The sequence below is a fragment of the Hemitrygon akajei genome, chromosome 10, assembly GCF_048418815.1.
Source record: "Hemitrygon akajei chromosome 10, sHemAka1.3, whole genome shotgun sequence".
Taxonomy (NCBI): Eukaryota; Metazoa; Chordata; class Chondrichthyes; order Myliobatiformes; family Dasyatidae; genus Hemitrygon; species Hemitrygon akajei.
In genome coordinates, this window is record NC_133133.1 from 92,308,489 (window position 1) to 92,332,150 (window position 23,662).

General features: G+C 39.3%; 1 protein-coding gene across 7 annotated transcripts in view; it reads right to left on the reverse strand.

Moving 5' to 3' along the window:
• klhl13 (kelch-like family member 13) overlaps positions 1 to 23,662 on the reverse strand; it is a 204,677-nt gene that overhangs the window by 177,124 nt on the left and 3,891 nt on the right. For 3 of the 7 annotated variants that reach the window (XM_073058636.1, XM_073058643.1, XM_073058635.1), the window contains exons 2-3: positions 12,893 to 13,063; positions 5,727 to 5,801 (exon numbers count right to left, since the gene is read on the reverse strand). In XM_073058636.1, the coding sequence (XP_072914737.1) occupies positions 5,727 to 5,801; positions 12,893 to 12,948 (131 nt within the window). In that variant the 5' untranslated portion in view covers positions 12,949 to 13,063. Of the gene's footprint in view, positions 1 to 5,726; positions 5,802 to 12,892; positions 13,064 to 23,662 lie in introns of those variants that run through there. The other 4 variants (XM_073058640.1, XM_073058641.1, XM_073058637.1 and 1 more) reach the window with 2 other exon arrangements.

Here is a 23,662-nt window from a genome sequence, read left to right on the forward strand (position 1 = left end):
AAAAGTACTTGGATAAGTATGTGATGTACTGTAGCCTACAAGTCTAATACAGCAAGAGCTGGTTAATAGTCTGAATACCGTAGATTCCGGATTATAAGCCGCTACTTTTTTCCCACATTTTGAACAGCTTTGAACTCTGCGGCCTATAATCCAGAGCGGCTAATACATGGTTTTTTTTCATGCCGCCTCGTAAACATTTTGCCTCGTAACAGTAGACCAATAAAATTGATGAGTAGTTCACAGAGGTCCAATGAAATTGTACGATAAATCAAGCGCACTTTCACAATTAAATTATTGTAAATCAGTCATTTGTACTCACCCTCATCAACATGGAAAATACTCGAAGAAAAGCAAGACCCGAGCGCGTCAGACCCGATTAGACCCGATCACATTGCGCAAGCGCGTCAGACCCGATTAGACCCGATCGCATTGCGCAAGCGCGTCAGACCCGATTAGACCCGATCGCAATGCGCAAGCGCGTCAGACCCGATTAGACCCGATCGCATTGCGCAAGCGCGTCAGACCCGATTAGACCCGATCGCAATGCGCAAGCGCGTCAGACCCGATTAGACCCGATCGCATTGCGCAAGCGCGTCAGACCCGATTAGACCCGATCGCAATGCGCAAGCGCGTCAGACCCGATTAGACCCGATCGCATTGCGCAAGCGCGTCAGACCCGATTAGACCCGATCGCATTGCGCAAGCGCGTCAGACCCGATTAGACCCGAGCGAAAACGCTGCTTTTAAGTTAAAGTCGATCAATAACTTTTCCTGGTAGGCTGCAGTATATATATTTTTACCAGTCGCTAGGAGATATTGGAATGTTGTTCGTGCTGTTCAGTAAAAAAGTATATGCAACGTAATTTGTGTTACCGATACGTATGTATATTTAAAAGTAGCGGTGCGGCCTAAAATCCGGTGCGGCCTTTACAATTAAAAAATTGATTTTATTTCTAAAATTAGAGCCTGCGGCTTTTAATCAGGTGCGCTCTGTAGTCCGGAATCTACGGTAGTTCTTTTTGCTGTGAACATGGAACACAAATTAGATCTGATTGTCTTCGGTGATTTACATTTCTATGAATCAATGACGTTTTCACATGTTAAAGATGTCGAACAATTGAATGTTAATTTATATTTGAGCTTCTGATCAAAGATCTGATTTGCCACTCACTGTTATTGAGCAGGGGTTTTCAGTTTGCCACTCTATAATCCCACCAATCAAAAAACTGATGCTGATGCTGAAAGGTAGCCATCAGAAAATGCAGAGCAGATTTTTTTTTAAACTGAGCTTGATTGATTTTTGTTAGGCAGGACATCAAGACTGGAGGAACAGGACTTGAGGCACTGACTGATATATTCCTATAAAGTTTTAAAATGCTCAGCCAGAAAAATTCTACTATTGTCAGCTAAGACCACCCTGCAATATTACAGGTTCCTTTGAATCACATATCATGGCTTTTAATTATGTCAGGAAACTCATGAGGCTGCAAAAAAGAAAGGAAAATGCTGCAAGAACTCAGCAAATCAGGCAACGAACATCTGCAGAAAGACAACCAGTCAACATCTCAGTTCTGCGACCATTTCTCAGAATGTTCCTAACTCCCTGCTACTGCCAACAAACTTGCATCTCTCTTTTCCAGTGCTAATGAAGGTTTGTAGACTGGCAACATTACCTGTTTCCACAGATAATGTCTGACTTGCTAAGTTTTTAGCACTCTGTTTGTTTCAGATTTCCAGCATCTACAGTTTTCTTTTCACAGAATTGCATGCCCATCTTCAATTGTGATGGCCAATGATGAGTTAAATCATACAAAACTCTATAAGTGCAAACCAGAGACACTGCAGAAACCCAGTGTACGCTGTTGAATTCTGACAATATTAGAACATGAGATGAGAGAGTAGTCTGCAAGTAAAATATACCAACCCAATATCGAATTAAAGCCCAACTCTTTGCCCAAGTCTTTATAGTCTCTTAGTAGCTCTGTATTTGCTTCAGCGTCAGTTGTTTAAACAATTCTCTATTATATAAAATTAAATATTTTTCAACTGTGAATTGATGAAGGGTCACGGCTCAAAATATCCCCTACATTGATGCTGCCTGACTTGCTCAGTTCTTCCAGCATTTTGTGTGTGTTTGTGTTTATGTACACAGATGCAAGTTATTGCTGTCAAAAACAAGAGTCCTAGTCCAGCATGTTACTCCATTGTTCAAGTTCAACTGTTATTCAACCACACATGAATACCCAAACAAAACCCTGTCAAGGTCTAGGGTCAAGGTGTAAAACACAGTACCAACAGATACACACAGCACAAGGCACATATAGCACATATAAGATAGCAAGCATATACAAGATATCTGTTCAGACAAAGAAGGAATCATATGGACAATCTATAGATAACAGTTGCAACAACACAGATTAGCCTTGACCTGAACTGAAGATTTACCTCCCTCTGCATGAAGAAATTTCTCCCAATATCAGTTCTTTTTCTGAAATTGTAACTTCTTGATCTAGAAGTTCCAGTCAGGAAATGCCCCATTATCGGTATTAAACCTATCGAGCCCACTAATAATTTTTTATTTTTTTATTTAAATATCTTTTCATTATTCATGTAGTCATCTAGCCATTCTAGCTCTCCATATCCTGCCTAGACAGGTACCAATCCAAAGCATACAGTTAGGGTTAGTGAGTTGTGAGCACCAGAAGTGTAGCAACACTTGCAGGTTACACCCTCTGACTGTTGTTGACAAAAAAAGACATTTCACTGCATGTTTCAATGAAGCTAATGATTTAGTTTTATTTTTCAAATAAAGCCAATTTTTACTCCAAAATGCTCTTAAATATTGCAATCGAACTTGCATCCACCACTTCCACTGGCAACTCATTTCACACTGACACCACCCTCAAGTTCTCCTTAAACATTTCACCTTACACTATTAACCTATGATTTCCAGTTTAGTTTCACCCAACCTCAGTGGGATAAAAACATTCTTCCATTTACTCTATCTCATAGTGTAATCAAATCCCCCCTCTATCTCTAATGCTCCAGGAAAAAATGTTCCTAGGTAATGCATAAAAGCAAAGATTACAGGATTAACCATTTAGAGTTGAGATGGGGAGAAATTTCTTTACTCAGAGGATAGTGAATTGAGGAATTTATTACAAAGACAGATGTGGAGATTAAGTATATTCAAGAAAGAGACAATAGGATTTTTAGATATTTGGAGAATAAAAGTTTTCCAGGAAAGCAGCAGAAGGCAGATCAGCTGTAGTCATATTTAATGGCGGAGCAACATGAACAGCAGATTGGCTAATGAACACAGACAAAATGCTAGAGGAACTCAGAAGGTCTGGCAACATCTAGACCAGTGGTTCCCAAAGTGAACAATACTGTCCCCTGGAGGCAGTGGGAGTTTAGCAAAGGGGCAGCAGAGGGATTACAGGCATAATTTAAATTAATTACTTATTATAAGCATTTAATCCCCAGTGCCTCATAATGGGTTGCAATAATCACGTAATCACCTCATCTCTTGCTAACCCATCATTCTCAGAAAAATTGCTTGAGCATTGTTATTGTTGTTGAAAAGCAATGTGACACTTCTGTATTTGGCACATCATGAGAAATCTGGACTGAAGTAGTGGTGTTATTTCCGGGACCAGCCTTCCCATTATTGCCATTCAATACTGTGCTACAGTATTAGCCAGTATTATTTCCTTACACTAATCATGCAGTGATGCATTTTCTGTGAATTAGGGTATGGCATTCAATGGGGTAACGCTCAGAATCTGTCCTTTTGAAAGCTCTTAAATATATTTCTCTAACCCACAGAATATTGATGCCTCACTTCATGTACCTTCAGCCAGAGTCAGGCTTTGCCTGAGCTATTACATCATAGCTTTCCCCTTTATTGATCGTAGTGCTTGGGGTTGGACTTAAACAATAGATGATTAACCATGATCGTTAATCCACGACAATGGCAGAAGCATACCTAATGTAAAAGTGTAGACAGCGTACTGTGAAGTATCTGAAATATGGATTTATACCAGCACCAAGCAACCAAAAGCAGCCAATGTGTCTGTTGTGTGAAAAAGTTTTTTCAAATAAGGCAATGAAACCATCCAGGCTCCTTGAAAATTTGAAGAGAAACCACTCTGATAAAGCAAACAAGAGCTTGGTTTATTTTCAGTCACTTCATAAAATCATTCAGAAACTGAAAACACCTCAAAACATGTTTACCAGCACTTCACAACAAAACAGTGACGGTCTGCATGCTTCATACATCATTGCCCATTGCTAAATCTGGAAAGTCCTGTAGAATTGGAGAAAAACTAATTCTGCCAGCAGTAAGGGAGCTTCTGAGTACACTTTTGCATAAGTCACCAGACCAAATAATTAAAGTGATTCCGTTCGGTGACAATTCTGTTCAAAGATGAATAAATGAAATGCCTGAGAACGTGGAAGACACACTGTGCATTATACCTAGGTCAACAGAATTTGCTGTGCAGTTAGGCAAATTAACTTTGTCAGGCAACAAATCTGTGCTTCTTGGTTATGTTTGCTTCACAAAACATGGAAGCATGGTTCAAGATTTATTTTCAAGAAGACTGGAAACAGGTACGAAGGGGAAATCAAAATTTCAGGTGGTAGAGGAATTCTTCAAACAGAATGACATCCCACTCACCAACATTCTTGCTTGTGCAACAGATGGAGTACCATCAATGATAGATGCTACCGTGAGTTTATTACTTTTTAGTAAAAAGCTATATCTAACATGTTTTATCATTCACTGTGTAATTCACCGTCAAGAACTTTTTGTAAAAAAACTTAAGTGATTGGATGCAGAAATCATTAAACACTGTTATCACAGTCCCAAGTCTCAAAATCAAGTCTCAAGCTCTCAATTCTCAACTATTTATTTTTATTGAGAATGATGAACAGTTTGAACACTTGCTGTTGCACACAGATGTCAGATGGCTCTCAAAAGGAAAATGGCCAAGATACTTTTATGTGCTTTTTGAAACTATGATATAATTCATTGAAGACTTGAATACTTCACTCAGTAATCAACTCAAGCATATTGGACAACACGTTGCTTATTTGTCAGAATTATTTCGAAAGTTTAATTAAATCAATCTTTAATTGCAAGGAAATTATATGAATCTTATCAAACTCAAATCAGTTGTCTCCACATTTCTATCCAAGTTAACCTTCCAATTCAATGGAGATAGAAGGTAATCAGTTTTCCTTTATTGAACGATTTACCATTATAAAGACCATAAAAATTATTTTATTCTGCACTTCGTCACCATTTTGGTATGTAAAACTAGTTGCCATTTCTAACTGTATTTGAAAATTATATTCTGAGGACACACATTGTACCATAAAAATATAACATCATTGTTTTTCATTTGTAAGCAAGATATTCACATTTCATGACTGCATTTAATACATTATTTCCAATGTCCAAGTACCAATTCTCTTCAAGAGTTTATTTGTTGATGCCAATGATTTTACTGGTCAGCTAATTGCACATTACTTATCGATTCTAATCAAGGAAAAATGCAACCTACTGACTTGATTTTTATCTTTTGTTGGATCTTCAAATGTTTACCACAAGCCTGACAAAATCATCTAGCCAAGATCTGATCTAATTACCAATAACACTGAGCCAAGTAGGGATGTGTGGACATTAAAAACCACTTTCAAACCACATGTACAGTACACACCTCTCATGGAGTCCTGTTGCCATTAGATCCCCTCTGAGTGGAGAGTTATCCATTTTCTCAGCTCCAGCACCTCCTCTGTCACAATAAAAAAAATTAGGTTAGAGCTGGAGCTTCAGTGTAGTGAAAGTACACCAATATACATTTGACATGGAATTGTTACTTGGTCAGTAAATGTTGATCCATGCCATTTACATGGCAATAATACTATGATTATTTTGTTGAAATTTTAGTCTGAACCAAGCTCCAGCGTGAAAATGCAGGAAGTGCACAAGCTTCTAAGCAGCTACTAGGACAGCCACGGGAAACATTGCAGTTAATAATTAAACTCGATAAGGGTTAAAAACAAGTAAGTACATTATATTTAAAATGACAACCACAAATTTTAACAATGGCACACTGGAACATTCTTTAACATCTTCACAGTATATACAGTTTAGAAACCTGATCCATCAAGCTATTTTCCTACATGCATGCTGTCAGTTTGAAATCTAGATTGCTTTTTCCATTCTCAGATTGTCAACTCTAATTACTTTCATTTCAGATTTTACCCTACTTAATTTCTAATTTGTTTTTGACAATCGTATTTACTATTTCCCTCCCTCCCTCTCACCCTCCTAACCGTGCACAATTATTATTAGCTTTTAGTTTTCAAATCTGAAATGAGATTTCTATGAAATTAAAATCTTTGGATGAAAGAGTTAAGTATAACCATATAACCATATAACAATCACAGCACGGAAACAGGCCATTCCGGCCCTCCTAGTCCGTGCCGAACTCTTAATCTCACCTAGTCCCACTTACCCGCACTCAGCCCATAACCCTCCACTCCTTTCCTATCCATATACCTATCCAATTTTACCTTAAATGACACAACTGATCTGGCCTCTACTACTTCTACAGGAAGCTCATTCCACACAGCTATCACTCTCTGAGTAAAGAAATACCCCCTCGTGTTTCCCTTAAACTTTTGCCCCCTAACTCTCAAATCATGTCCTCTCGTTTGAATCTCCCCTACTCTCAATGGAAACAGCCTATTCACGTCAACTCTATCTATCCCTCTCAACATTTTAAATACCTCGATCAAATCCCCCCTCAACCTTCTACGCTCCAATGAATAGAGACCTAACTTGTTCAACCTTTCTCTGTAACTTAAGTGCTGAAACCCTGGTAACATCCTAGTAAATCGTCTCTGCACTCTCTCTAATTTATTGATATCTTTCCTATAATTCGGTGACCAGAACTGTACACAATATTCCAAATTTGGCCTTACCAATGCCTTGTACAATTTTAACATTACATCCCAACTTCTGTACTCAATGCTCTGATTTATAAAGGCCAGCGTTCCAAAAGCCTTCTTCACCACCCTATCTACATGAGACTCCACCTTCAGGGAACTATGCACTGTTATTCCTAGATCTCTCTGTTCCACTGCATTCCTCAATGCCCTACCATTTACCCTGTATGTTCTATTTGGATTATTCCTGCCAAAATGTAGAACCTCACACTTCTCATCATTAAACTCCATCTGCCAACGTTCAGCCCATTCTTCTAACCGGCATAAATCTCCCTGCAAGCTTTGAAAACCCACCTCATTATCCACAACACCTCCTACCTTAGTATCATCAGCATACTTACTAATCCAATTTACCACCCCATCATCCAGATCATTTATGTATATTACAAACAACATTGGGCCCAAAACAGATCCCTGAGGCACCCCGCTAGTCACCGGCCTCCATCCCGATAAACAATTATCCACCACTACTCTCTGGCATCTCCCATCTAGCCACTGTTGAATCCATTTTATTACTCCAGCACTAATACCTAACGACTGAACCTTCTTAACTAACCTTCCATGTGGAACTTTGTCAAAGGCCTTGCTGAAGTCCATATAGACTACATCCACTGCCTTACCCTCGTCAACATTCCTCGTAACTACTTCAAAAAATTCAATAAGGTTTGTCAAACATGACCTTCCACGCACAAATCCATGCTGGCTACTCCTAATCAGATCCTGTCTATCCAGATAATTATAAATACTATCTCTAAGAATACTTTCCATTAATTTACCCACCACTGATGTCAAACTGACAGGTCTATAATTGCCAGGCTTACTTCTAGAACCCTTTTTAAACAATGGAACCACATGAGCAATACGCCAATCCTCCGGCACAATCCCTGTTTCTAATGACATCTGAAAGATCTCCGTCAGAGCTCCTGCTATCTCTACACAAACTTCCCTCAAGGTCCTGGGGAATATCCGGTCAGGACCCGGAGATTTATCCACTTTTAAATTTCTTAAAAGCGCCAGTACTTCCACCTCTTTAATTGTCATAGGTTCCATAACTTCCTTACTTGTTTCCCACACCTTACACCATTCGATATCCTTCTCCTTAGTGAATACCGAAGAGAAGAAATCGTTCAAAATCTCTCCCATCTCCCTCGGCTCCACACATAGCTGACCACCCTGATTCTCTAAGGGACCAATTTTATCCCTCACTATCCTCTTGCTTTTAATATAACTGTAGAAGCCTTTCGGATTTACTTCCACCTTATTTGCCAAACCAAACTCGTAACTTCTTTTAGCTTTTCTAATTTCTTTCTTAAGTTTCCTTTTACATTCTTTATATTCCTCGAGCAATTCCTTTACTCCATGCTGCCTATATCTATTGTAGACATCCCTCTTTTTTCGAACCAAGTTTCTAATATCCCTTGAAAACCATGGCGCTTTCAAACCTTTAATCTTTCCTTTCAACCGAACAGGAACATAAAGATTCTGTACCCTCATAATTTCACCCTTAAATGACCTCCATTTCTCTATTACATCCTTCCCATAAAACAACTTGACCCATTCCACTCTCTCTAAATCCCTGCGCATCTCCTCAAAGTTAGCCTTTCTCCAATCAAAAATCTCAACTCTAGGTCCAGTCCTGTCCTTCTCCATAATTATATTGAAGCTAATGCTATTGTGATCACTGGACCCGAAGTGCTCCCCAACACATACATCTGTCAGCTGACCTATCGCATTCCCTAACAGGAGATCCAACACTGCCCCATCTCTAGTCGGTACTTCTATGTATTGTTGCAAAAAGCTATCCTGCACACATTTCACAAACTCTAAACCATCCAGCCCTTTTACAGAATGAGCTTCCCAATCTATGTGTGGAAAATTAAAATCTCCCACAATCACCACCTTGTGTTTACTACAAATATCTGCTATCTCCTTACACATTTGCTCTTCCAACTCACGCTCCCCATTAGGTGGCCTATAATACACTCCTATCAGTGTTACTACACCTTTCCCATTCCTCAATTCCACCCAAATAGCCTCCCTAGAGGAGCTCTGTAATCTATCCTTCCAAAGCACCGCCATAAGATTTTCTCGGACAAGCAATGCAACACCTCCTCCTCTGGCCCCTCCTACTCTATCACACCTGAAGCAACTAAATCCAGGAATATTTAGTTGCCAATCACACCCTTCCTGCAACCATGTTTCACTAATAGCTACAACATCATAATTCCATGTATCAATCCACACTTTAAGCTCATCCACCTTTCTTACAATGCTCCTAGCATTAAAATAGATACATTTAAGATACTCTCCACCTCCTCCTCTCTTTTCATCCCTAGCAATGCATTCAAATTCTACCCCAGCTGGCCACGAGTGGCAACAGTCCTATTGCTTTTAAGGAATGTAATAGATGTGTAATGCATTGACCATGAATGTAAGAATAAAAGGCATTGCATGGTTTATTTTTGTAAATTTTTTAGTACAAATAATATTTATTTTGATATAATTAAAAAACTATATTTTTTTGCGGCTTTCAAACACTGTTTGGCTGACATGTCTCCATCCTGAGACCTTTTGAACTTGCTTAGATCTGTTGCACTGACAATAGAAAACACCAAAGGGCCCCCTTTTGAATTGCCGGATCTTGGCACTCTAAATCCTTAGTTGCTTCCACCATTGGTTACCTTGCATTGCTTGTCCATATTAAACAAAGGCAGGAACAAAACAGTGCATTAGAAGTAAAATTCATATTGTGGCTACAGAACAAACCTGTGTAATGCAAATTTTTCAGCAAATTAAACTGGTAGTGCAGCCCAGTTAAAGTTCCTTAGAAATTTGCTCACTTGGTTTAGAGTTTTCTTTTCCACTACTGCAAAATGCTGCTTGAGGTGCTGTCATTCAGAGCGGTCAAGCAAAAAAAATCCAAAAGAGTTCTCGTTATAGTGACCAATATTCATCTACCAAACCAGATCGGGAACACATAAACAAATCAATATGACATCCAAACTGCATGCAAAACACCATCTTATAACAACGGCCACATCATTTGGCAGTTAACCTACATAAACACAAGTTTTTTTTCCACCAAAGCATATCCATCATTTATCTTTTACTAGTGAAGATTAAAAACAAGACAATCTCAACCAATTTTTTGCATTTCCTACAGTTTACATAAGCTTCAGCCTATTGTCCCAGCACAGACTATAACAAATGCAAAAAAAAATAATCCAACTCAGTTATTTGGTCCCAGTCTTAAGTTCTGATGTCTTCTGCAGGCTGCATTTTGTTCATTGATATACAATTCTGTAGTTCAAAAAATGTAACAGAATACAGCAAATAAGTTGTGAAAAACATTCAAATGAAGAATTATGGCACTAGGAAGTCATTGTGCTAACCTGCAATATCAAATGAAGATAATCAGTCGTATAGGTTCAGATCAGTCAAGTTCCAAGATAAATATTGTCGTATTACAGATGTACTTCAATCTACCCTATTTTGACAAACTAAGTTTGCAGTTCAATTATGAATCAATGTATCTCTTTTATATTCAATTAAACTTTATTCAGTTTAATACCTCATGCAATCTAAAATCATAATAAAATAAAAATTCTTATATCCAAAAATCAAAGTTACGCAGGAAAAACAAAACTGACTTAAAACCTGACTACCAAGTTTGTCAAATATACATGTCTCTTTATGATTTTATCAAATATATTATCTAACCTTCATTTGCAAATAAGGACATAGGGATTTGATGGATAATCCGAGACTACCCACTACTTTACAGTCCTTAATTTATCTTCCATTTATTCTCAATTAACACCATTCTCTTAGGCAAATTTAGTGACCTTAATAATAAAGGATACCAGATAAAAGCAGGACACAGGACTTTTCTTAAAATAAAGGAAAACTGAGAAGTGGAAATTTCTGATATAATTATCTTGCTCATCTCTTCTAGGTCAGCTGAATACACAGTATTTAGACACACCTCTCATGAACATCTTTTGGAATCAACATTTCACAGAATCAAGAGTCAGGAAATAAAGACAGCTATTTCATTTCACACAACGAACAGCAAAAGGAATTTGCTGCTGACATGCAATGGGCCTTGGAATGCCACAAATTTCCCAGCTCAAACTTGGGATTCAGAGCAAGGTAGTCAAAATTCCAAAAGAAGGGGACTACTATCTATGTTCTACGCATGTATCTAGTATACATTGATAAACAGAAGGTTAACCGTGGAGAATCCAAGCATGATTCTGAGTAACTAGGAAGGGGACGAAGGGAGAAAACACACCAATCCTCATTGAGGGGTCAGTAGTGGAAAGGGTGAGCAGCTTCAAGTTCTTGGGTGTCAACATCTCAGAGGATCTGTCCTGGCCCAAAACACTGATGCAATCACAAAGGTGGCAAGCTAGTGGCTATACTTCTCTAGGAGTTTGAGGATATTTGGTATATCACCAAAGACCTGGCAAATCTCTACATATAAACTGTGGAAGGCATTCTGACTGGTTCTGACTGTCTGGTATAGAGGCTCCAATACACAGAATAAAAAGCAGATGCAGAGGGTTATATACTCAGCCTGCACTGTCACAAACCCCCTCCTACATCCTCTCCCCCCCACCATCAAGGATATCTACAAAAGACAGTATCTCAGCAAATTGGCAGCTCAAGAAGACAGTATCCATCATTAAGGAGCCTTACCAATAGGAACTTGCCTTCTTCTCGTTATTCTCATCAGGGACTAAATACAGTGAACTGCTTGTTTTCCTCTGCCATCAGATTTATTGACGGTCCGTGACGCCATAAGTATTACCTTGCTATTACTATGAGCTCAGGAGGAGACAATGGCACCTAACGGCGACTCCTTTGCTTGCATCTTTGGAAACAGCCCTATTTCCATCTTTAATATCTCTATTTTCCCCTTTCAGGGTTGTTTTGAAGACGCCGAGTTGGAGTTACACGCTGACTTCAGTTCTTTGTGGGAATAGAACCCGCTCTCGGGGTTTCAAGACTGGCCATTATTCGATATGCCAAGGATGCGGCCTAAGAGATTAGCTCGCCTTTAGAGTTCCAGGATCTCGTGGCTCTGGAGATGGACGGACATGTGCCAGCAGGAAATCGGTGTGTCGTGGGAGATGGTAGATCTCTGGCTGTGTGCTCAGAGACACGAGATCTCTGGGCACAGAGCTTGGAAAAAGTGACACAATGGACTTACAACATTGTAAATCAGCGAGTTGTTTGTTATGTGAAACTGAGACACCTCTTTCTCCCTTATTGGGGGGGGGAGAGAGAGAGAGGGAGAGCCTGTGGTATATGTGGTAAACAAGTAGTAGTCTTTGTCTTTGCTGTTGCTTTGCTGCATGTTTGAGTGCTCAGTGGTGGGTGCCGCTGCTTATTTTTGCTGGTGGGGGAGGGGAGATCGTTGCTTTGTTGCTGCTTATGCGTGGGAGGGGGTAGCTGGGGGGGACTTTGGGGTTCTAACATTTAACTGTCATTTGTTCTTTGGAGCACTCCTGTTTTTGTGGATGGTTGCAAAGAAAAAGCATTTCAGGATGTATATTGTATACATCTCTCTGACATTAAATGTACCTTTGAAATCTTTTTTTACACCATTTCATTATTGTAACTTATAATAACTTCTTGTATCTTGCACTGTACTCTAGCCACAAAACAACAAATTTCAGTAACAATAAGCCTGATTCTAATAATATACCTTGGCTCCAAATACATTTAACTCAGCATGGCAATCATCAACTTGAACTTGGTGAACATAATTTAAGAGATCGATAAAGTAAAATGGTCTCCTCTGGAAGATCTCACAAAATAAATTGTGCTACTGCTGCTCTAAGAATCCAACCTCACCCATACATACCTTGACGGCAGTTGAGGTGGTCCGATATTGGCCAGCCTTATTCCTGCGAACTGCATCAGGATGCCTGCTTGGTGCCCACAACTTGCTGGCCTGAAGTTAGAGAGGCCGGTGCCTGAAATTCGTGGCTGCCTCTTCTCTGTGGGTACGGGTGAGCTCCTGGCTGTGCTCCGCCTGTTGATCGCCCAAAAGTCAAAATCAACCCCATTAACTCTTTCCTTTCACACCTTGCCTTAGCTTTAATGCTAACAGCATCTGATTAAACAATTCTCTGTCTTTATCTTTCTCCAAGTTTCAATTGACTTAAAAATATGCTAACTCTGCTTATCTTGAGCAGTAAACTGCAAATAGTTCCACTTGCACTAAATAAACAGTTCTATTTCAGAGTTGATTCTTTATGCAAGAGTAGATGTTATTTTAAATGAAAAAGTATATAAATGAATCAGTACCAAAACATTACCTGGTCTTCATTAAGCCAAGAGTGGAAGAGTCATAAGCAATTTGAAAAAACTTTTTGTTACTGACATGACATGATATTAGAAACTCACTTAGTGAATGAAATAATTCTAATTTAGAACAATATAGCATTTGGCTTATTTCATACATGGAGGAGTTTCTTTTTTGGAACTATGGATCCAATTTAAAATGAGAGAAAAAGGGACTAAATTTCATGAAAGTATCTTAAGAGATTTAAAGGTATACTACTATTCCAATCTTTTATTTTGTCCGCAGTGGATATATGTGCAAAACTATTATTTTATAACTCGATTAATTAACTGTAAATTCTTTTTCATTTCCACATTACTACCATTGGGCAGGAGTTAGAGGAATTGGAAGACACGCACACAATGATGCAGGAACAGCTTCTTCACCCTACACTATCAGATTTCTGAACAGTGTGTCAAACCTACGAACACTACTTCCTTTTTTTGGTGCACTATTTATTTTAATTTATAGTGATTTTATAACTTTGCACAGTACTCCCACTGCACAACAACAAATTTCATCACACAAGTCAGTGATAATAAATCTGACCCTGATAGGTATTGGTTTTCAATGAAATCAATGTGATTCTTATACTTATCCAGTAGCTCAATCCTAACCTTCCATTCATCCAAGGTCCAGAACTGATGTTATCCTGATCCTTATTAGATTAAGATAATATCGATTTTTTTGCTGAAAGAGTCATAGTCATAGAGCACTGCATCTATAGATATATAGAGATATAGGCCCTTGCATCCAGTCCTTGCCAAATTGCCATTCTTCTATCTCGTATTAACCCGCAGCTGGACCATAGCCTTCCATACCCCTCCCAGCTGTGTACTGTACTTACCCAAACATCTCTTAAAAATTGCAATCAAACCTACATCCACCACTTTCACTTGCAACTCATTCCACACTTGTATCACTCGCTGAATAAAGTTGTTGTCCCTCAGATTCCCCTTAAATAGTTCACCCTTAACCTATATTCTCTACTTCCAGTTTCACACGACCTCAGTAGAACAAAACTGCTTGCATTTACCTGATACATACCCCTCATATTTCCATTTTTAGGGTGCTCTGATAGCCTAGCGATTAGCGCAACACTATTACAGCTCAAGTTGTCAAGAGTTCACTCCAATGTCTTCTGTAACAAAGTTTGCACATTCCTCCTGTAACCACCTGGGTTTCATCCCACAGTCATACCTGTTAGTAGGTTAATTAGTCATTGTAAATTGTCCTATGATTAGGCTAGGATTAAATGGTTGGGGTGCTGGGTGTGAAGCTCGATGGGCTAGTAAGTCCTGTTCTGCACTGCACCTCTAAATAAAATACATAAAATCTTTACCCTTTGGGAATGTCAGAGCAATACTTCATTCTTTGCAAACATCAATGTGATTTACTAGCAATTGCAAAAGACAAGATAGTATGCCATCTTTTCCGCACTCAATCACACTGGAAAGTGCTCTGAAAGTACAAGATAACTTAGGCACTTATGAGAGGTAATGCTACAACTAAATAGGACCCTGGTCAGACCCCACTTGGAGTATTGTGCTCAGTTCAGGTCACCTCACTACAGGAAGGATGTGAAAACCATAAAAAGGGTGCAGAGGAGATTTACAAGGATGTTGCCTGGATTGGGGAGCATGCCTTATGAGAATAGGTTGAGTGAACTCAGCGTTTTTTCCTTGGAGCGACGGAGGATTAGAGGTGACCTGATGGAGGTGTATAAGATGATGGCAGGAACTGATCATATGTATAGTCAGAGGTTTTTTCCCAGGGCTGGAATGGCTAGCACGAGAGGGCACAGTTTTAAGGTGCTTGGAAATAGGTAGAGGAGATGTCAGGGGTAAGTTTTTTTTTAAACACAGAGTGGTGAGCGCGTGGAATGGGCTGCCAGCGATGGTGGTGGAGGCGGATACGATAGGGCCTTTTAAGACACTCCTGGAGAGGTACATGAAGCTCAGAAAAATAGGGGGCTATGGGTAACCCTAGGTAATTTCTAAGGTAAGGACATGTTTGGCACAGCTTTGTGGGCCAAAGGGCCTGTATTGCACTGTAGGTTTTCTATGTTCTAATAGTTTGCCAATGGTTCTCCTACGCTTCACAACCAAAAATTTTAAACATAACAGACACTTATTAAACAATAGTGAATTGAGACCTAGGTCACTAGCAATAAAAGGTTAGAAAATCTTCTTTTGTGTTTCAACTCCTTTCGCATATATTTGTCAATGGGTAACACACATCAAAAACAAAGTTAAGAAACTGCAGTCGTGATATTCCAATGCATGGGCAAAGCCACTACAGAGAATCACATCTTCAGATCAATTCCTATTTAAATTAGATTGAAAAGATTAACTGAACCTTAGCTTGTTCCTTGCTAAAACTGGAAAACACTAAGTATAAAGCTGAAAGCAATCTTTGATCATGATAGAAATATGAATGAATTAAGTTATATTTAATATCCATTAATGAGCAGATACATTCCAACTCTTGTTGGAATATACAGTATATCACTGTTCAAGCGTAATAATAATCCTTCCTTGTTAATGCTCCCCAACTCTCTCTGTGCTACAATGCCAATTACATTGGTGCTCCTTCATGCACACATGCTGAGCTCGTTAATTTCATGAACTTTGTCTTCCAACTTCCACCCTGTCCTCAAGTTCACTTGGCCCATTTCAGACACATCTCTCCCCACTCTAGATCTCTTGGTCTCCATCTCTGGAGACAAACCGTCTACCGATATCTTTTATAAACCTATCGATTCCCACTATCTTGACTCTACCTCTTCCCACCCGGCCACTATAAAAATGCTATTCCCTTTTCTCAGTTACTTCGTCTCCACCGCATCTGCTCCCATGACATGGCTTTCCTTTCTAGGACATTAAAGGTGTCTTCCTTCTTCAACAATGAGGTTTTCCTTCCTCCACCACTGATGCTGCCCTCACCTCCTCCATTTCCCAGACATCCACACTCATCCCATCCTCTTGCCACCTTAACAGGGATACAGTTCCTCTCGTCCTCAACTACCACCCCATGAGTTTCTACATCCAACACATCATTCTCCACAACTTCCACCAAACTCATTTTTACCTTTCCTTCCCCTACTCCCTGCTTTCTACAAAGGTCATTCCCTCCATGGTTACCTTGCTCATTTGTTCGTCCCCACTACTCTCCCTCCCGGCACAAATCCCTACAAGCAACAGAAATACTACACTGCCCATTCACCCTCTCACGTTCCTCCATTCAGAGCCCCAAACAGTCCTTCCAGGTGAGGCAACATTTCACCTGCATCTGTTGATGTTGTCCAGTGCTCCCAAAGCAGCATCCTCTACACTGGTGAGACCCAACGTAAATCAGAAGACCGCTTTGGCAAGTATCTCCATTCCATACAGAAAAATTGGAATTTCCCAGTGGTCAACCATCTTAATTCCAATCCCCATTTGTGTTCCAACATCTCAGTTCATGTCCTCCTCGTCCTACAATACAGCCACTCTCAGGTTGGAGGAGCAACACTTCATATTCCACTTGGGTAGCCTCCAACCTGATCGCATGCATATCGATTTCTCCATCCAGTTAAAAAAAATTCCCTTTCCCTCCCCTTTTCTCCTATTCCCCACTCCAGCCCCTTACCTCATCTCACCTCCCGCTGGGTACCATCCTCCTTTCCTTTCTCCTTTAACCCTTCCTATGCACTTGGGTTCACTTATCACCTTCTAGCTATCCTCCTTCCCCTCCGCCCACCTCTTTATTCAGGTATCTTTCCCCTTCTTTCTCAGTCCTGAAGGAGGATCTGGCATAAAACGTCAACTGTACTTTTTTCCATCGATGCTGCCTGACCTGCCGAGTTCCTCTAGTGTTGCGAGTGTGTTGCTTTAGATTTCCAGCATCTGCAGAATTTCAAATGTATAACAAAGACTGCTCACCAGTAACACAATTTCAGAGTTGCTGAAGAAACTGACCGTCCACCAAGGCAGCCTCGGTATTGATAGCTTACCTTTCTAATGGTTCAATGCACATCTTATTGTTTCATATACAAAATTATTAAAAATATTATATAAAACTACCTTCAGGGCATATGTTTAAACTGTATATGTAATGTAAATGGATTTTCTGTTTAGACCTGGGTCTCATCCTCAATCTATAGATGCAAAATTCCCAAAATCCAAAAAAATCTGAAATCCAAAACACTTCTGGCACCAAACATTTCCAAGAAAGGGTTTACAACCTGTATTTGGTACTCATTCCAGCGAATTACCAGCTATTTCTAATATGAAAGAAATATTTAAAGATCAAAGTTCAAAGTAAATTTATTGTCAAGGTATGTATATGTCACCATATACTACACTGAGATTCTTTTTTTTACAAGTATTCGCAGTAGGACAATGAAATACAATAAAATCAGTGAAAAGCAGTTTGTGCAGATTTAGAATGTCATCTAAAATTCTGAAAAACTTCTAAATATGCAACGAAGAGATTATCCTGACTGGTTGCTTCAAGGTCTGGTATGGAAACACCAACAGCCATGAATGGAAAAGCTGTTCTTGAACCTGGTGGTATGGGACCCTATGCTCCTTCGCAATGGCAGCGCTCCTTGTAGACGTGTTCAAAGGTGGGGAGGGCTTTTTCTGTAATGTACTAGGCTGTATCCACGACTGTTTTTTTTAAAAAAATAAAAAATAAATTTTTTTTTTTAAAAATCCCACTACTGTTTGTAGGCTTTTCCATTCATGAACATTGAGAATGCTATACCAGGCCATGATGCAACAAGTCAGGATATTCTCCTCTGTGCATCTATAGAAGTCTGTTAAAGTTTTAGATGACATGCAAATCTGCACAAACTTCTAAGAAAATATGAGGCCTTCTTTGTAATGGCACTTACATGTTACTCCCAGGACAAATCCTCTGAAATGATAATGCCAAGGTATTTAAAGTTGCTAACCCTCTCCACCTCTGATCTCCTGATGAAGACTGGCTCATGGACCTCTGGTTTCTTCCTCCTATAGTCAATAATCAGCTCTCTGGTTTGAGTGGAAGGTTGTTGATGTGATACCATTCAATGGGATTTTCAATCTCCCTCCTATATATATGCCAATTCATCACCATCTTTGATATGGCCAAAAGCAGTGGTGTCATCAGCAAACTTAAATACTGCACTGGAGTTTAACTTAGCCTCATAGTCATAAGTATAACGTGAGAAGAGCAGGGAGCCAAGCTCACAGCCTGTGGTGCACTTGAGCTGATGGTGACTGTGGGTCTGACAGGGATTCGCAAGTGAGGAAATCAAGGATCTAGTTGCACAAGGAGTTAGTGAGGCATAAATCTTGGAGTTTATTGATTAGTTTCAAGGGGATAATTGTGTTCCATGCAGAGCTGACGTTAATGAAGAACATTCTGATGTATGCATCTTCACTGAAAGATGTTCCAGATCTGAGTGAAAAGCCAATGAAAAAGCATCTGCTGTTGACTTGTTATGACAGTAGGAAAATTGAGCAGATCCAAGTTACTCCTCAGGCAGAAGTAGATCTGTTTTATGATCAACCTCTCAAAGCACTTCATCATAGTGGATGTAAGTGCTGCTGGACAATAGTTATTGAGGCAGGTTACCATGATCTTCATGGGCACAGTATGAATGAAGCAGATAAGCACCTCAGACTACTGAAGCGAGAGGTTAAATATGTCATAATACACTCCAGTCTGTTGATTCGCATAGGACTTCAGTACTCGGCTAGGTACTCCATCTGGGCCAGATGCTTTCTGTGGGTTCACTCAGATCTCACATCAGCCTCAGAAATTGAAATCACAAGGTTGTCAGGTGCTGTGGGAGTTTGTGAAATTGTCTCCATGTTTTGTCAGTCAAAGTGAACACAAAAGGCATTGAGCTCATCTGGGAGTGAAGCCTTGTCACATATGTCACTTGATCTTACTTTGTAGGAGCTTAACTTGGTTTTTATTATGCCAATGTCTAAAAGAGAAGTTATTTGCTAATCACTCAAACTTGAAATAAGTTTAGGGTCATTGAAAGTAAGCATTTTGCAAATGGCTGCCATTTCTGAATTACCTCTTCTAATATGACTAGAAAGCCCATGGTAGACAATTTCACAATTTTTTTCCATGACTCATTTTTCAAGAAACAACACTTTGAATCTATAACAAGACTGACAACTTCTGAATAGTCCAACAAACCCTCACTGATTTCATCTCTAATGTTATAGCAAAATAGGTAATGTACTATTCACTCCAAGTCTTTTCACTGAATTATTTAGTAATGTGAAAGAGGAACAGTAAATAAGAGGCCTATTAATTCACACAAGGCTGTCTGAAATTGTGTGAGAATGTGCTCCAGGGAACAATAAAAGAAATGAGCACCAAAAGGACATTGGGAACAAATAAACGGAGAAGACCGAGGATGAAACATCCAAATCAGCCAAACAAAGCAACTATCTACTTCCAACAATGCAAAACTCCACAAGCTCCTTTTTAAAACAGTATTTTAAACCTTCCTGTCTGGTGTGAAACAGTAAATGCTCAGTCACTAGCTTCCAGATGATCTAGACTACTGTGTGCCTGGTGTCAAAGTGATAACCACTTATCAGAAGTGCGAAGCCAGCAACTACGTGCACCAGCTTGAATTCAAGCTCTAAAATGCACTGGAAAAAAAATGTAAGGTTAAACTTCACAAAGCCCATATCTTATTTATATATTTTAATCTGTAAAATGAATGAAAGTTCAACATTTTCTAACTTAGTTTGCATCACCTATCTCTAGACATAGTGTTTGTACAGCTCTCTGTCTGTCAGGCATTAGTAAATTTCCTGTAAGCATGCGTATTTCATATGATGGCACTTCCTACATTTCCAACAAAATGGTAGTAAATTTTCTAAGGCATTAAGCAATCAAGTGACTTAGCAAAGATTAAAACGGAATAAAAAATATCTATAACTACAATGTAATCCAATGACAATTGTATGAACAATAATGGAAGTGATAGTGATTCTAAAGTGCATATATAGCAAAATCTGTTTATTCATGGAAGGGAAACAATTAAGTCATTGATCGTCAATAGAAATACACAGTAATGGACGATTACAAATTCCATGGTTCAAATAAAGCTACAAACCCATAGATTTCTGGTCAAGGTAGTGGCGAGCTGCAGTCTCCATCAAGGCTGTGGTTTAGATTTAGGTTTTTTTTAAGTTTCCAGGGATGGTTTTGGGACAGAGAGGAAGGTTGTGAATTAGGTTTGGGTTTTGGAACAGGGACGTGAAACAGTTAGAGGTCAGGCCAGATTCTAGGCCTCCACTCCACCTTCAAAAGCCAGCAGCAATGTGGGCAGGTGACACAGGACATCTGGAGTCAAGGTCTCCACTTGAACACTAATGAAGTTGACATGGGATGAAGGACACAGTCGAGGCCTCTGCTCCATATTCAAAGACCAGCAATGCAAACATGCACAAAGGATATCTATGAAGTTAGGCTGGTAAATGCTGTGGAGCAGGACAGCAAGAACAAGGCTGGTGGCCCACCAGGTTAGTGGGCCCTGGGATTGGATATCCATGCAATCTGGAGGCACCACAGCTACAGATTTCCACAAGGTATGCGAGTCCAGAATTTGAGTTCTGGAGTTTGGGGCTCCATTAATGACAAGTCTTGAGTTCGAGGCCTGGAGTTTGAGGTCCCATATTTGGCTACTCTGAACATCGATACCAAAGATCAAAGCCCGAAGGTTGATAGGAAGTCTGGAAGTCTAAGTTCAATGGCCAAAACCCCTGGGTCTATGAGTCTGCAGTTCACTGGGAAAGTCCATTGTCAGCAAGTCTGCTGGAGGTCCAGGGGCCTTTCCTGGGGTTGGATGACTGTCTGTATGTGTGGGTCTGTAGGTGGATAAGAGAGAGGAAAGGGGCCTGTTGTGTTTTGTGTTGTCGTGGCAACATTGTGCACCTGCTATGTTGGCAACGGAATGTGGCAAAACTTGTGGGATGCTCCCAGCACATTCTTAGGTTATGTTGGTTGTTATCACACATGATGCATTTTCAATATATCAATGCACACATGCTAAATAAATTCATCTGAATCTGACAATTAAATTACTCCTCATTATTAGGAACAGACAGTAATGAACCATTTCAAACTCCATGGTTCAACAAAAAGTTACAAATCAAGATAAATACAAGTATAATCACAGAATCATCATTAACCCTCTGAAATTGTTTCCTCACTACATCCATCAATTACTGCTCCTTCATTACACGAATCCTCAATATCAAAGAGAAAGACTTCAATTAAATATCTCCCTTCCATGTTGTAAGAATGTTCCAATACAGTTATGTTAAATATTTCTTATTGTTGTGGTCTTATTGTAAAATAAATACACAAGATATTTTGCTTACACCCAAGTCCCTCAAACACCAATGGAGAAGAAAAAAATTAAAACATCCTGTTTGTGGTGTTCAGTGAGGAATAAATATAGATGAAGACATTGAAGTTTCATCTGCTCACCTTCAAATAATGCAGGAGATTCTCCCTACACATGGTAATGCAAATAGGCCTTACTGTAAATGCATCATTTGAACAATAGACCCTCTAACTGGATTTGTAGATTTTAAACTGTTCCAATCCAATAGATTTATGAGTCTATGAGTATGAAGTTCACTGGGGAAGTCACAGCAAGTCTGCAAGTGTCTGGTACACCATCTGGTCTGGATGTGCCACTACACAGGATAAGAAAAAGCTGCAGAAGATTGTAAACTCAGCCAGCTCAACCAGACACTAGCCTCAGCAGCATCCATGACACCTTCAAAAGGTAATGTCTCAAAAAGGCAGCACCCATCATTATGGATGGCCATCACCCAGGACGTTGCTACCATCAAGGAGGTACAGGAGCCTGCAGACAGACACTCAATGTTTCAGGAACATCTTCCCCTCAACCATTAGATTTCTGAATAGGCAACCTAAGAACACTACCTCACTATTTTTTCCTCTCTTTTTGCATAATTTATATTTTATAAATATATATACTTATTGAAAATTATAGCTTTTATTATGTATTGTAATGTACTGCTGCTGCAAAACAGCAAATTTCATGTCAAATGCCAGTGATACTAAACCTGATTGTTTTGATTAATACATTAATTTTAGGTGGAGTAAGTCATATGTAAATTCCCTGCATCAGATAGTGGATCCAGCATACATGCAGACATCACCCAACTGACATTACTCCAAAGGATACACTTGTTTTGCATTTTGAGCATATAGTCACAAGACCTTATCTGAAATTTGGAATTATAGAGCAGAGATCTCAAATTATTGCCAGATGAGCATTCACTTGGCTGTGATCATTAAGAGTTCAGACTCAGAATCAGGTTTAATAGCACTGGCATATGTGGTGAAATTTGTTGTTTAAATCAGGGAATTACAACCAGCAGTCATATTATGGGCAATACATTTTCAGATAAATTCCAAGCAGCCAGTTGAACTGCATTCAAAATGAAAAGGGGTTTCACTGACACACTCTCTTGCCTTCTAATTATAACATTTACCTCATGTGTAAAGACCGTTGTTTAGGGCAATTACCTCAACAGTCCCTCACTCTGGGAAAACAAGAGTTACTTTATCACCTTTACCTCAAACTTAAAGATGATTTATTTCTATGTTAGAGAGGGTATTACCTCAGCATTTATGGAATTGATGTTCACTGCAGATAATACTTTTGTGAATATATTGTGATCTCCTGATCCCATCAATCCACAACTGCCGAGTTGTAAGCCATCTGTTACTGCAATCTTGATACACCTCGTTGAAGTTAAAGATCAAGTAGTGGAAGAACTTCTTGTAGTTGAGATACCAAAAGGGGTCCTGTTCTAGTTGTACTTTACCTTTAAATTTAGCGTGCAAAATCTTAAATGATAGATTTGCATTTATTTAGTACATTATATAACCTCAATGTTTCAAGATGCATTTCCAAACAAAATAAATTACCTTTGAAGTACAGACATTGTCATAAATTCTCATTCACTACTGCAATTCTTGTTAACAAACTCTAAACCAAATGGTATGCTCCATGAAATGGCCAAAGATATTTCACACCTTCAGTGTTCCGTAACCTTGATGTGTGAGGAAAGAAGGGTGAGGAAAAGTGAGAGTGAGTGGGTATAAATACATGTTAAACCCATGTAGCTAGATATGGTTTTCTATCATCTTGGATATCCAACCATTGCTTCAGATGTTCCCTTGACAAGTCCATATGGTGGTTCCATTGCAACAGCGCTTCACATTAAAGAAAAATATGCA